The sequence below is a fragment of the Gymnodraco acuticeps genome, unplaced genomic scaffold, assembly GCF_902827175.1.
Source record: "Gymnodraco acuticeps unplaced genomic scaffold, fGymAcu1.1, whole genome shotgun sequence".
In the NCBI taxonomy this organism is placed as follows: Eukaryota; Metazoa; Chordata; class Actinopteri; order Perciformes; family Bathydraconidae; genus Gymnodraco; species Gymnodraco acuticeps.
Window position 1 is genome coordinate 899,748 of NW_022989800.1, and position 15,241 is coordinate 914,988.

Here is a 15,241-nt window from a genome sequence, read left to right on the forward strand (position 1 = left end):
GTATTACTTTCATTATTATATGTTTGGATTCTCAAAGAAACTGCACACTAATCTCCAACACACTTGTTGTGCCTAATACAGCCACAGCTGTGAGCCCACAAACATGAGCAGGCCTTTCCCCTCTGCTCTGTCCTGCTCTGTGACCCTCACCCCTTTTACCCCCATCTAATCTGCTCCAACACGACCTCTGACCTTTGTCCTCCAGGCAGCAGAGTCTCATAGAGAGAGCAGAGGAGGGGGGGTGGGGGCACACACAATGTTGTGTCCTGTATTTGTTCCCATATGCAGTGTAAATCTGCAGGTATCCAGTGGTGGGATGTCATTTACTGAAGTATTGCACAATTTTGAGGTACTTTAACTAAGTATTTTCATTTTATGCTACTTCATTCTTCTGCTCCCCTACAATATAGAAGCCAATATTGTACTTTTTACTCCACTACTTTTATCTGACAGCTTTAGTTACTTTAAATAATGAGATTATTAGCTAGCACAAAAATATAAATCAATAAATAAATACATAATTATTTATAATTATAGGCTGAAATATCTAGCATTAATACATCAATAATCATTATCCAATAATTTCAGACATATAATTCCAAAATGGGCCTGTACACTTAAGTACTTTTCATTTTGGTACTGTAGTCCATTTTTTATTTATTATGTGGATGGAAAATATTACCTATTTTTTTTATTAAAACACCTACATTCACACATAGAGCCTACATTTAAAAATAATAATATAAGAAACCACCTGAATAATTATTAAACCCTCAAGAAAATATGAATGCAGGCCTTGGAACAAAGTATTTTAACAAATGTAGTATTGAGTACTTCTTCCACTGCTGCAGTTATCCCCACACTCTTATCAGTGTGTGAATCTGTGTGTCGGGTCACAGGAGGTGAGTGTGTCGGATCCAGGTTAAACCAATACACATGACCCACTTTACTACCAAGACTGTGTCTGCTGCTTGTGTGTGTGTGTGTGTGTGTGGTGTGTGTGTGTGTGTGTGTGTGTGTGGCCTAGCATTACTATACTTGTGGGGACCTAAATCTGTTTACACAGTCACGTGTGGGGACTCGCCTCCCTTATGGGGACAAAATGGAGGTCCCCATGAGGGGAATCATTCATTTTAGGGTGAAGACTTGGTTAGGTTTAGGGTTAGGGTTAGGCATGTGTTGGTTATGGTTAAGGTTAGGATAAGTCTCCATGAAATGCATGTAAGTCAATGTAATGTCCTCTGAAGTGATGTATACAATGTGTGTGTGCACGCTCCCGGCCTGAGATCATGTGCTCAGCAGACCAGAGCTCTTCCCTTTAGCAACGGCTGGATTTAGACGCGCAGAGTTAAATACACATTTTTTTATTGGCCCTGAGGCTGAATGGCGGTTGCCGCAGTGAGACCGCCAGTGTTAAATATAAAGTTTGTCATTTTATCTACAGTTGTGTGAGAGAATACATACATAAGCACATGTTATGGTAACACACGGCGTAGTATGTGTACATACACACACAGTTTATCTCTGGCTGTATTTCAGGGTAAGCAAACATAAAGGCTGGATGTGTTTAGGTAGAGTTTTTGGCACAAGAAAATGCATTATCAGCAGTCTCTCCATCCACCCCCCCCCCCCCCTCTGCTGCTTCTCCTTATGTCACTTTTTTTGGACAGAGAGTATTCGAAATATATGAATTCAATCACAACTAATGAGGTAATTGAATGAACTGTAATTGAAGTTGGATCAACCACCAGTACTCCTGATTCATGACGGCAATTGAAGCTGCAGAGAAGTGTTGCTTTTTTATACAGTGGACTTCCGGTTGTGTTCGAATACTATGCCTGTTTTAATTACAATATATATGACTTTATTGTCATATGCAAAATATCTACAATATAATAGTTAATGAAAATCTTAAATCCCATTCTGCTCCAACAGTGCAACATACAATAAAGTAAAAACATAAAAGAAATAAGGAAGTCAAATTATAGAAGTGCAATAAAAAAACATGAAAACACTACAAATTACACTTTCCACGATATAAGCCCTCCTGCTCCCCATTTCAAACCTGACTCCATTTATCTTGTCATTATCAATTTTCAATACTGTTTTTTTTCAACCGGGAAAATATGCAAAAATTCGGATGAATAATTATTGTGTTATGATGTTAAGCGTTTGTCCCATCTTGACTCCTGCTATGCCCCTTTTCACTGGTCTTAGCCAAACTGCCCTGGCCCATGTTTGACTAGTAAACATTATTTATTTTCTTTAGACTTGCTGCATTGGAGGCCAATACAGTTCAGTATTGAGCTGAACATGCCTCACTATGTAATCTCTTACATAGTGAGGCACTTTGTGTGATTGTTCTGTACATCAAGATGTCAGTAAATATCCTTAATATATTATATTTCACCTTACAACATCTACTATAGTGGGAGTTCTACAAGCCTTAAAAACAGAGCTTAATCTGGACTTTAGTGGTGAGAATCCTTGTTTTTGAAAGTATACATATATAATGGCTCTTCTATTATTACTGTTTAACAAATGTATATTTCCCTTCAGGATGACGGGCCGGGAGTTCTTCACTCGTTTTCCCGCTCTCTATCCCTTCCTGCTGACCCAGCTGGAGGCGGCTGCTGGCACGGTGGAGAGGTGAGGTGGTCCTCCTCTTTAATCCACACACACATGCAGCCCCTTGCTATGGCTTTTCACACTCCCCTGATCCCATTATAGCTTTCATTTGACTTACACTTAAGCCATACTCAGAAGCTTTCTTTTTGTTTTCTTAAGCTGATTAAGCAGCGATGTTTTTTTCTTGTTGGACTAACAAGTGGGTGCAACTTTTCCATCAGTCTTAATGCTAGATTATGGAAACATGAACTATGAACTCTTAAGCTATTTTCTCTAATCAAGCAATATTGCCCTAGATTAGGTTCTTGTGTGGGCTTCTCTTTCTCAAGATATCATTTGCACACCAAGACTTTACAACCAAACAAAGTAAATGTCTTGTCGAGATTTAGTTTTTGCAGTGGGGAGGTTCATTGGCCTTATCTTTGTCAGCCCGAACTCCCTCTTTAAAAGCATCGCAGCCTTCCAACAGCTCCCCAGACGGCCTTATCTTAATATGGATCCAATTAATTGACCAGCTCTTTCACAATTCCCCTAACTCCATTCCGACCCTTGTTAAAACATTCGCAAATTTCCCACGAAACCAGATCCCGGTTGTCTGACCTCCCACATCAGCCACCCAAACGCAGCGACCGCACCATGAAGCAATACCCAGCAGGACACAGACAGAGCTGCTGTTAGTGGTTTCAGAGTCCTATGGAGCACAAGTGCATTTTCAAAATAGGTCACAATTCACGAAAGATTACAGAAATGAGATCATGAACCAGAAAGAGGACTAAGTGTAGACATCACTATTCATTATGTACTATGTAATCCATCTTTGCTCCACCAATGTTCTCCCCAAACAAATACATGTCGGTTAAGAATAACATCTTGTGTTTAGAGATGGCATTAAAACCCAAACGGCAACAAAAGTCCCCAAAAGATGCCGGTTATGTTCATGATACTTGTACACACATACACTACGTACTTTTAAGTGAATTACTCAGTTTGAAGTTCTTTATGCAAGATGATAATGAGGAAGCAATTCACTAAAGTAACACAAGAATGGTCACATACATTTTCTTGACATAAAACCATTCGATTGTTTTTACTTGAGACCCTTTTTTCCCTGGACAAAATTAGCTCGCCAACACCCACTCACATTGGTTTCTCTCTTCAATAATAAAGGTTAAAAGATAGTCATTTCCAGAAAAGTATATACAATGGTCAAAGGTATTTATTAGCTCCAGCTCAATGGACATGAATGGAAACATGACACCCAGGTGGACACAGTCATAAATATATAAATGAGATCTGGACAACGTTATTTATGCACAAAACATGCAATTAATATTCTCTTATCAAAGCCACCAGGCTCCATTCAAAGAATCAGTAATACAACCTTTACAAGCTCAACAGGTACAAAACTCTTTCTTTCTTCTGTTTAAACAAGGAGTTTGGTCAAGGAGAATATTATCTTTGTTAATGTGTATTTTGGGTCTTTATTTATGGTTTCAATCCAATTTGCCCTTCAGGGATTAATAAAGTTAACCCTAGTCTTAAAGAAACTGTTATATGCTTAACTTTTTAGCCACCAGACTATGACAGACTATGACAGAAAGTCATTTTACTGGCAATAATAATGCCATACTGCATATGCATTGCAAGATATGATAACTCTCCTAATTCTTTGTAAGTTTAAGTGGCAAAAGATCTAACATCTCCTTCCTATGTTTCTACCAGTGTAAGTTCTGATTGATCTTCTTGCCCCTGCATTAGTGGCTGGAATTTTTGAGACAAGCCGAGTGTGTCTTTTGTCATTGTTGGGATTTTGGTAACTTGATCAAACTCTATTCTGTGGCCACGATGGGAAGTCCTCCAATCGCACCGTGTTAACTTGTATATCCACCTGCTTCTATATTTGGCTGCTATTTCCAAACACCAAATGAAGATGTAACCTCAATATGCTGCATCTCCTAGCATAGAGTTAAGGAGACTTTCCCTTTAGTATATTCCCAATGGTTTTACGTCAGTGTAGCACGTAAACCTGATTTATATCTGAAACTATTTCAGGTCAGTTCCCACATTTTAAAGTGATGGGCAGTGATTTGTTGAACTACACACAGTCTTATCTGCCACTGCTTTTACTTCCAAATAAAACAGTTTTCAAATCATACTCCAAGTACTTTCCCCTAATTTTCTAAACAAAACTGCTGATTTATCTGTCTAAAGCTTTAGTTTACTTTGGAACTTCTTTTGAGTCTCTGCTACTGTGTCCTGTTCTTTACGTTCCAAACGAAGAATAAAACCACCTAAGGTCAGTGTTCTGTTTCCACTCTCTATAAAAGAAGTCAAACAAAAATAAACATTCATCAAACACCCGGGAACTAGAGATGATTGAGGACTTTAGGGAGAGAGGGCAGACATTAATAGAAGAGCTCAGAGAAATTAAGACTCTCTCTCTCACGTAACATCAATGTCCCTGCCTCCAGCTGTATCCCAACAAGGCATAATATGTTTGCAATACTCCTCTCTATCCAACCCCCACCACAGCTCTGACATCACATCCTGTCTGTGACCCTAAACAAATTAGATCACTTACTAATTGTCCTGCTATTATCTTTCCCATCTTGCCGATCCATGTCAGTCCCAGCGGATGGTTCTGTGTGTGTGTGCTGTTGAATGAAGTAATGAAAAGCACAAGTTGTTTTTGCAGGGGGTCCGTTGTTCTGTCTACTTCTATGAGATCCTCATGACTAATGACAGAGCCCAGAGGACATATCGCTCTGCTGACACACACACACACACACACACACACACACACACACACACACACACACACACACACACACACACACACACACACACACACACACACACACACACACACACACACACACACACACACACACACACACACACACACACACACACACACACACTCGTAAAAGCAGACCTTCCATACTTGCAGACCTGCAAAACTGCAGGCGCTTCCTTCAATGTAAACATAGTTTCCACATGATGTTCCGCTGTTTTAAGCAAGCAGCCATCTTTGGTTATATAAAGTGAAGCCATTGCGGAGGGGCCTCAAACCTACTTTCTTCCTAATGGCCAGCAGGGGTGACTACTTGTTGCCGTCTGCGAGAAAATGATCCTACTTCTCACTTGATTTATTACCTCGGTAAACATTAGCTAGTTTAAATTATTCTCCATTACATATACACAAGCATGAATTTCCTGTTATATACAGTAAGTAAAGCCAGTGCAGAACATGCTTTCTTTCAAATGGCCAGCAGACCCACCAGTTGTGAAAGGAAGTGTGATTGTATAGAAGTCTATGAGAAAATGAACCTACTTATAACTTCATTTATTACCTTAGTAAACATTATCGTGTTTTAAGTTTTCTTCACTACAGCATGACATTCTTTTGGGCGGGCTACCTTATGATTGACAGCTGGCTACCACAGTGTCCAGTTGTGGGTTTGTCTGTGTTTCCCTCCTAAAGATGAACACTTCTACAGTACAGTGAAAATAATTGCAACATTTTGGTAGCACTAAAATGTCCCGTTTGGTTATGCTTGCACCCTCATCATTTAAAAAAACAAAATGGAAACAGCCAATGTACAAAACGGAAAGCTCCAAATCCGTAATCCATGAACCATTTACTGGCATCACAGGACTAGGTCTGCTTCTTATGTACCATTTTCGATTATAAAATTATAAAGAAGAAGAAGATATACTTTATTAATCCCTTACAGGGACATTTCTTTCCCCACTTGTGTTTACACCAAGCGGCAAACTGTGGGGTAGAGCCGGGAAGCCAATACGGAAGTGCCACACACTGCAGTTCATATATTGGCCGATTGGCGATGGCTGCAGAAAGGAGCAATTTCCATAGACCCCCATGTTAAAATGCCCAACTTTACATCAGAAAAAAACATGTTTCTACCCCTGGCTCCATACATTTTATTATCGATATAGTTAGATTCCACCTTCATGATTATGGATCTGTGAGTGAATTGTTTTCTAACGCGACCCTTTTATTTATATTAGGACTTAAAGTTTGTGCATAAATTAGGGCGTGGTCACATTGAGTGACGGCTCTGTCAAGTGCCTGCCGCTGTTAGCTTCTTGTCTCTCTGCTAGCTGCTCCGTGAAGCTAGCTACAGGGACTCTGCCTGCTCAGCTCATCCAGGAAACACAACTTGTAGCCGGCTGTGGTTGTTTGTTCTTCATGCTTATATATCGGACTATTGTGACTCGCTCTGCGGTTAAAACAGACGCTGCATGAATGCGGTTTTGCGGTAAGTGAAATTCTAGTGCTTTATTTATGTGTTAATGATTTTAATCAGCCACGTAATGAATGGTAAGGCTTGGGTTAGCATGTAAGCTAGTGGTAGCTTCATCGGTGTTAACGATTGTAATCGTAGCCTCCAAGTTAAAATCATAGACTGTATATATAAAGGTTAAAACGAAATAGACAAGTGTTAAGTGGGATAATACTGTTGAACAAACGGCTTCTGTTTGAGGTTGATAAAATAAGGTTACATCCTTGTAACTTAGAGATATTTTATTATGTAGGTAGAACTGTATGCATCTAAGGTTAATTTAAATTGGCTATGCTCAAGTATGTAGACAAGCTAATGTCGAAGTAGTGTATGTGAAATCAACCTCACAATAAGATGTGTGTATATTACAATTATTAATGTCATATTTCAAGATGATTACTTAGATATTACAATATGGTTGGTTGAGCTGGAGTTCATTATTGAGCTTACACGTTAACGTCACAGTCATCTGAAGAACGAACCCAAACCTTGTTGTTTTTATTAATTGCATTACCAAATGGGTATCACATAAACAGTAAGCATTGGTAACACAACTTCCAAAGTTACAGTAAAATAAAAAGGCCCCTGACTCGGACAATACACAATCCAACATGTTCAACAGAAGAGAATCAGTTATATTGTTTGTACACATGGTACTTTACATATATATCTGTTTGTTTAAGGTATCCAGGTGATGCAGACAGGCTGGACCAGAGAGTGAGAGACAGAACTGGACTCATCACAGCAGTGAACTTCAGCACAGGTACAAAGACTCTTTTTTCATACAGTACAAAGAATCAAGAAAGATATTGGTTTAAATGAATGAAGTATTGACTTTAATACACTGATATACATTCCATTAAACAATACTAAATACTAGATCACCTACACATCAGTAAAGTTGAGGGGTTTTTCCATGCAAAAAGTTACATTTAGATATTTAGCAATATGACTTTGTCAGCTTTCTAATTTAATGTATTGAAGGCAAAGATATTTAACACATAGTGAGAACTGCTACTATTTATCTCTCAATATTGTCTGTAAAAAACGTGGTAAAAGTGATTCTTTCAGTGAGACAACAGAGCAAGCTTCTACAGTTGCACTACGTTTTGATAACAGTTCAATATTATTTTGATAATAACATATATTTCAATGTTGATGAACTTCATACTGTTCATTCATAATCTGATTGTCTGTGTAGCTCACTGTTGAAATAAAATAAAAACATTACAATTACAAAATAATTATATCTACAGCCCCTAAACACACAAACACACCGCTTTCATAAATAACACACTTGTTCTGCAATAATATGTTTTATGTTTCCTGTCATTTTTGTTAGGAAAGGACATGCCTGAAAGACAGGACGTTTTCTCCTTCTCTGAGGGTCAAGAAGAACATCCAAGAGGAACATTGAAACGTCCACAAAAAACGTGGATGACCTTAAACTTTTTGATGTTAAACACGACCAAAACTGAAGTTATTGTACTTGGCCCGAATAATCTACGAAACAAATTATCTAAGGATATACTAACTATGGATGGCATTAATTTGGCCTCCAGTGAGACTGTAAGGAATCTTGGTGTTATATTTGATCAGGATTTATCCTTTAACGCCCACATAAAATCTATTTCAAGGACCGCCTACTTCCATCTACGTAACATTGCAAAAATCAGGCATATCTTGCCTCAAAACGATGCAGAGAAACTAGTCCATGCATTTGTTACTTCAAGGCTGGATTATTGTAACTCTTTATTATCAGGGTGTACCAAGAAGTCAGTCAAGTCGCTTCAGCTGATTCAAAATGCTGCAGCTCGTGTACTAACCAGAGTTAGGAAAAGGGACCACATTACTCCTGTTCTGGCTGCCTTACACTGGCTCCCTATAGAACACAGGATAGAATTTAAAATTCTTCTTCTCGCCTACAAAGCCCTTAATGGGCAGGCGCCATCTTACCTTAAAGAACTCATTATACCCTACTGTCCTACTAGGGCATTGCGTTCCAAGAATGCAGGGTTGTTGGTTGTTCCTAGAGTCTCTAAAAGTACAATGGGAGCCAGAGCCTTTTCTTATCAAGCTCCACATTTGTGGAATCAGCTTCCAGTTTGTGTTCGGGCGGCAGACACCCTATCCGTTTTTAAGAGTGCGCTTAAGACCTTCCTTTTTGATAAAGCTTATAGTTAGGGCTGATTAGATTCAGCCCCTAGTTTTGCTGATATAGGCTTAGTTTGTCGGGGGACATCTTACTTCTTCCTTCTCTCTGTCTATACCTGTGTACTCTCATGTTCCGATTAACCCAGCTTCCCCAAATGTCTTTCTTTTGGTGTCTGTATACGCCGGGATCCGGAGTCATGGATGATCCTGCGCTCCTCTGTCCTGGATCTTGAGTCGTGGCTGTGGTCCTGGATCATAGGTCCTGGATGGATATCCTCGTGGATTCATCTTCCTATTATACACACATGCATTTCCAAACATTTGGACTACCTATGTTGCAAATGTATTATCTTTTCAATTTACACACGGCATCTATTGCACGTCTGTCCGTCCTGGGAGAGGGATCCCTCCTCTGTTGCTCTCCCTGAGGTTTCTCCCATTTTTCCCTTTAAACTGTGGGTTTTCTTCGGAAGTTTTTCCTTGTACGATGTGAGGGTCTAAGGACAGAGGGTGTCGTATTGTCATACTGATATTTTGTACAAACTGTAAAGTCCACTGAGACAAATGTAACATTTGTGATATTGGGCTATATAAATAAACATTGATTGATTGATTGATTGACATTAAAAGCTGATGTTATGAGATTTTAAGACCAGTACAGGACATTCACTAAGAAACTACTTTTATTGTAAAAACTATTTCCACATCTACACTCCATCCGCTGATTATTTCTATTTGCCTCACTTTATGAGCTTCACAACATGTACCTTGTTTTGCAACGTCACAAATAAATGGGGCCAATCTTCAGTCAGATGTGAATGTGTAATCTAACATTTTCAGTAAGAATAATGGACAAAAGGAGTGCAAATACAAATACAATTTATTGAAATGTGAACCAAAAGTTAATCAAAAGTTTTAAATAAAAAGCACATATGGACAAAAGGTGTAAACCTATTAAATGTATAAGTAAACACATTTAGTCAAATAAAGTGACCGACTAGGCCTGTGCAGTTGGTATCAGCTTTGCCCAGCATGAGCTCCTCCATCAGCCCTGGTCCTCCTCGCAGAGGAAAGACCCTCAGTCCTCCTCGCTGAGGAAAGACCCTCAGTCCTCTCCAAACCAACAGACAGGACATCCATCACACGGAGGTTTCTCCCTGAAGTCTCTGCAACTCTGGACATCATGCTGTCTCAATCCGTCCACACTGAATATGAGATTGGGAAAATGAAAATAATAAATGCTTTAGACAATAAGAAACATAAAGTTGACTGTTGAGTTGCTCAGTTTTTTTAGATTGTCAATACTATTACTGTATAACTAATATATCAGGTTAAGAGGCACATTCAAATAAAGATTGGCCTTTAAATACATTTTGTCTTTTGAATTGTTTGTCTAAAGCCAAGGATCTATAACTGGTACTTAGTTTTAATGATACAGTCTGGTTATTATGCTGTTTGGAGGAGGCCTCACAGGTAAGAGCACTAACTAGCTACCATCACATGTACCTTAGCTTGACTTAAATGTATTAAACGTAAAGTTAAGTGATATCAAAATATAAATAACTAATGTCATGCAAACATATTAATATTTGCTTGATTCCAGTGTTGAATTTAGCACAATTGCATACAAACGTTAAGGGGTTTTAAGATTCTGAAGTATTATGCTAAAAGCTCAATAACTTAGATTATTATTTATAGTTTTGCTGTATAGTTTCATGTCCGCTTACCTTAGAAACGTAAAATGCGACGGCAGCGTGCAGATGGGGAGCATGTTGGCTTAGCTTGGTAGCTTCAGCTAGCTCTGGCACTTCCAGCTCGGTGGCAGGAGGTCCCGCCTCGGCTCCGCCTCTTTGCCCTTATTTGGAGCAGGCTGGAGAAGGCGGGAGTTGAACTCTGGCGTCACTGTCGAGCCGTTAGTGGCCGACTCCGCCTACTAAGGGCTTCACGGCAACTCTGCAGAATCCTATGGGTGACGTCACGGACCCTACGTCCATTTATATATACAGTCTATGGTTTACACACATTACACACACAGGGGAGGATATACATGCACACACGCAACCACATGCAGATAGGAGAGGTGGCAGAGCAGAGAGGCTGCCAGGTTCCCGGCGCTAAGGAAGCAGTTTCGAGGTTAGGTGCCTTGCTCAAGGGCACCTCGGCAGTGACCTTGGAGGTGAACTGGCACCTCTCCAGGTACCAGCTTACTCCATTTTTTGTCCGATCGGGACGTGACCCTACGGTTCCAAGACCAAGTCCCTACAGACTGAGCCACTGCCGCCCACAGTCTTAAAGTAATGCACACTATTGTATATTCATGTGCTCCTTCTCTGGATATGGCCGTTTTCAATTCAAAATCTGATTGTATCACGCTGCAGCATGCACTTCTTGATTCCAAACGGCTATTGAACAGTAAGAAAACCAAAGCAAGTCAGCGTCCTCTTGCCTTTCCATTGACACCCTTGATGGCGTCTCTGTTGAGTTTGTCGATACCTACACATATCTTGGCTTTTGGTTGGACAGTAATCTGAACACATTGAAGTTCTAACAAAGAAATTGAAATTCACTCTTGGCCCCTTTACAGACTTAAATGTTGTTTTTCAACTTCATCCCGTAAAAGATTGGTCTCTGGCTTATTCCTGTCCCAGCTGGACTACGGTGATACCATTTATAGATTTGCCTGTCCCACTGTTTTGGCCAAACTTGACCCACTCTACCATGCTGCACTGCGTTATATATCAAATGCACCCTATAGGACTCATCATTGCAAACTGTATAGGCTAACTGGATGGTCCTCACTTAGTATGCGTAGGATGCAGCATTGGTTTTTATTAATGTATAAAGCCATTTTAGGTAAGCTTCCACTGTATGTGCCAGATTTGCCCCAGTTTGTGACTCTCACAACCTCAGATCCAGTGCCTGGATACGGTTCCAGGTTCCTGCTGTGCGGACTGAGGCTGGGAAAAGGAGTCTTTTTTTATTATGGTCCTTGGTCTTGGAATGACCTTCAATCACGCCTCAAACTGACAGCACTTGTCTCCATAGCCTGTTTTAAATTGAAGTTGTCTGAAGTCCTTACCACTAGCTGCTCTTGCAGTAATAAGTAGTGCACCTTTCTCACTGTCCTAATGTGCACAATGTAGTGACTGCTTTTTCGTCTTTTGTTTTCTTAGTTATGTTTTCTGTATTTTATATGTTTGTGTTATGTGTTATGTGTAACGTTGCTGCCTTCTTGGAAAGGTCAGCATTGAAAATGAGATTTTATCTCAATGCTTTTTTTATCTGGTTAAACAAAGGTTAAATAAATAATATGCTGTTAATTCGATTTTTTTTTTAAGATACCAAGATAAAGTAAACAATCTTACTCCAGGATAATAAAACTCACTGAACCTTTGGGGAGTTGATTCCCGCTTTATTTATCCCACAAACAGCTGGACTGTTAAACCAGAACAAGAAGGAAAATAACTGTTCTGAAGGCAAAGCATGGCCCTTCTCCATTTTAGATACTTGATATTCAAACAGTAATTTTCCTTACTTTGTAGTGTAATTGGACTTCTTGTCTGTTTCTCAATCTCCCTCCCTTCTTGCTCCACTGCGAGTGTTTCAGAGTGAAACTGTGAAACCGCTGGCAGACACTGACAGTTTCCATTCTGACTCAGTTGGCAGGGATGAGATTTGGATGGAGGAAAAAGAGGGAAGTATAAAAGCTCAGCTCAGGGACTGATGAGGAGATAACTTTATTATAATGTGGGTGGTTTCGGGGAATTTCTCCCTGTTATATGTGGGATTGAAACGTTGAATGTATGTGATCCCTATGGAAAATACACTCTCTTTCAATCTGAGAATTAATCCAAACACGTTTCTCTTCCCAGTTGTTTATAACAGCTATTTCTTTGTTTATCTAAATATCACATACTATACAATTTTTCAATTATCAGATGAATGTATCTGAGCAAATTTACTCAAGTGATGTAATCAAATACTAATCCAAGTAACTTCTAATTAACTTGAATATTTTTCTTTAAATGCTACTTTGAAATAAACTAAAAGCTGTATAATAAGCCAATGCTGACATATAGAGACTGCAAACCATCTTAAAAACGATATTATATTCCTCATCTGCCAGGAACGATGAACTCTCCATAGCTGAGGGTACTTGTCAGTATTGAGATTTAGCATTAGCATAGTGGACGTTTGGGTGTGCAGTTTTTGGATGCAAGCAAGAGCTTTCTTCCACTATCAATCAAAACATATATTGTAATGCTGTGTCACCCACTGCCAGTTTCAAGTCAACAAGCTAACAAACAACATAAACAAATGGAGGCATACTACACCCAACAATCTCAAATGTTTGCTCGTTGATGGTTTTGGTATTCAACATACTCCTCTCGGAATCAAACATGTATGGCTGGATCTCTCCCATGTATCCTTAAATGGAGAAAAAGGACCAGATGCTAAACCTCGTTTTTCCAGAGCTGCGTTAGCTTTACGCTGACATCTATATGTTTTGTATTTTATCATGTCTCACCTCGCCTCTATCTATAACTGCAGGTTTTGCACCCCGCTCTTTTAAGGTCATATTAATGTTGCACTCAGAAACCCTGACTGTGTGTGTGTGTGTGTGTGTGTGTGTGTGTTTGTGTGTGTGTGTGTGTGTGTGTGTGTGTGTGTGTGTGTGTGTGTGTGTGTGTGTGTGTGTGTGTGTGTGTGTGTGTGTGTGTGTGTGTGTGTGTGTGTGTGTGTGTGTGTGTGTGTGTGTGTGTGTGGTGTGTGTGTGTGTGTGTGTGTGTGTGTGTGTGTGTGTGTGTGTGTGTGTGTGTGTGTGTGTGTGTGTGTGTGTGTGTGTGTGTGTGTGTGTGTGTGTGTGTGTGTGTGTGTGTGTGTGTGTGTGTGTGTTTAGTGACAGCGGTCAGGTGAAGCTTCACCCCAGTCTGTTCCTGCTGCTGCTGGTGCTCAGCCGACTCTACCCCTCTCCCATGGATGGATCTTCTTCACCTCTGGGACTCGCTCCGTTCATGCCCTTCATCATCAGGTCCGTGCTACACACACACACAAGCACTGATCCCCGTTATTCCAAATTTGTATTAAAATCATTTCATAACCTATAGTTTATTTACACCTGAAGGTTAGCATTAGTATTTCATATTCCGTAGATGTAACCTAAACATATTCAAGTGATTTTACAATTAGTTCTACTAAAAAACATACTTCCTCCGAAACTGACAAAAAGCCCACACTGTGACATGTTTAGCTCACTACTGCATATTGCTTTTGTTCTTCTCCTTTGGCGTGTTTGTTAATGGCGTGTTTGTTAAATAAAGCTTTAAAGGTGCTTACCACCTTCAATGCTCTTGGAGATAATGTGAGCAGTTCGATATGTATCATGCATCCCTAATATCAACTGCTAGTTACCTGTGCAGCGACTCTTCTCCATGAGCAGCAGTATTACAATGAGTGTAAAGCGCTCTCTCCAGCAGAGCTCACCTCCCTTGTGTAATCACTATCAACAAGAATAGTTGAACTCATAGAGGTTAGAAAGATACATTAGCGTGTGGAACACTCTTATCAAATCCAAGAGGGTCACGCACCTGCTCTCTCAGCCATGAAAAACCTCTCAAACATGTCTCTGAACCACAACTACTCCTAAGTATAGAACAATCAGCAAGACAAAACACCTGCAGTCTAAACTCTCTAGGTGTGTGTGTTTGTTGATGTTGTTTTCACAGGTGCATCTTTGTGAACTTGTGTCTTACATCATTTCATTGCTGTTATTTACCTCACACTCACCCAAACCAAAAACCCTGTCCATGAGGCCATAGAGGTAATTAGCTAAAACAATAGGAAACATTTAGTCTGATTGTAGGTATCTGCACACCAAGACACACCACCAGAAAGTTGCTGTTTTGTTGCTTGTTCTGTCTCGTGTCTCAGCGGTTGATTAGATTGTAACCGTTTTATCGTAACTTCCTTTGCTTTTCACTGGGGAGTGAAGCTAACAGGCGAATGGGAAACTGTGGTGACAGCCTGCATTTTTGACGTTACCGAGATGGAGAGCGCTACAAATGTTATTAGTACAAGTTAATCTACTGCACCTGCAGATTGTGCCTCCTACATTTATCGTATTACTCTTTGATCTACTCTTTTTGACCTAT

The 15,241-nt window shown here is 39.8% G+C and overlaps 1 protein-coding gene across 5 annotated transcripts in view; it reads left to right on the plus strand.

Annotated features, from left to right (window-relative positions):
- The window catches only part of thada (THADA armadillo repeat containing), a 137,936-nt gene that overhangs the window by 35,965 nt on the left and 86,730 nt on the right, over window positions 1-15,241 (plus strand). For all 5 annotated transcript variants that reach the window (XM_034224981.1, XM_034224998.1, XM_034224995.1 and 2 more), the window contains exons 28-29: window positions 2,560-2,649; window positions 13,990-14,121. In XM_034224981.1, coding sequence (XP_034080872.1) covers window positions 2,560-2,649; window positions 13,990-14,121 — 222 coding nt within the window. The remainder of the gene's footprint in view (window positions 1-2,559; window positions 2,650-13,989; window positions 14,122-15,241) is intronic.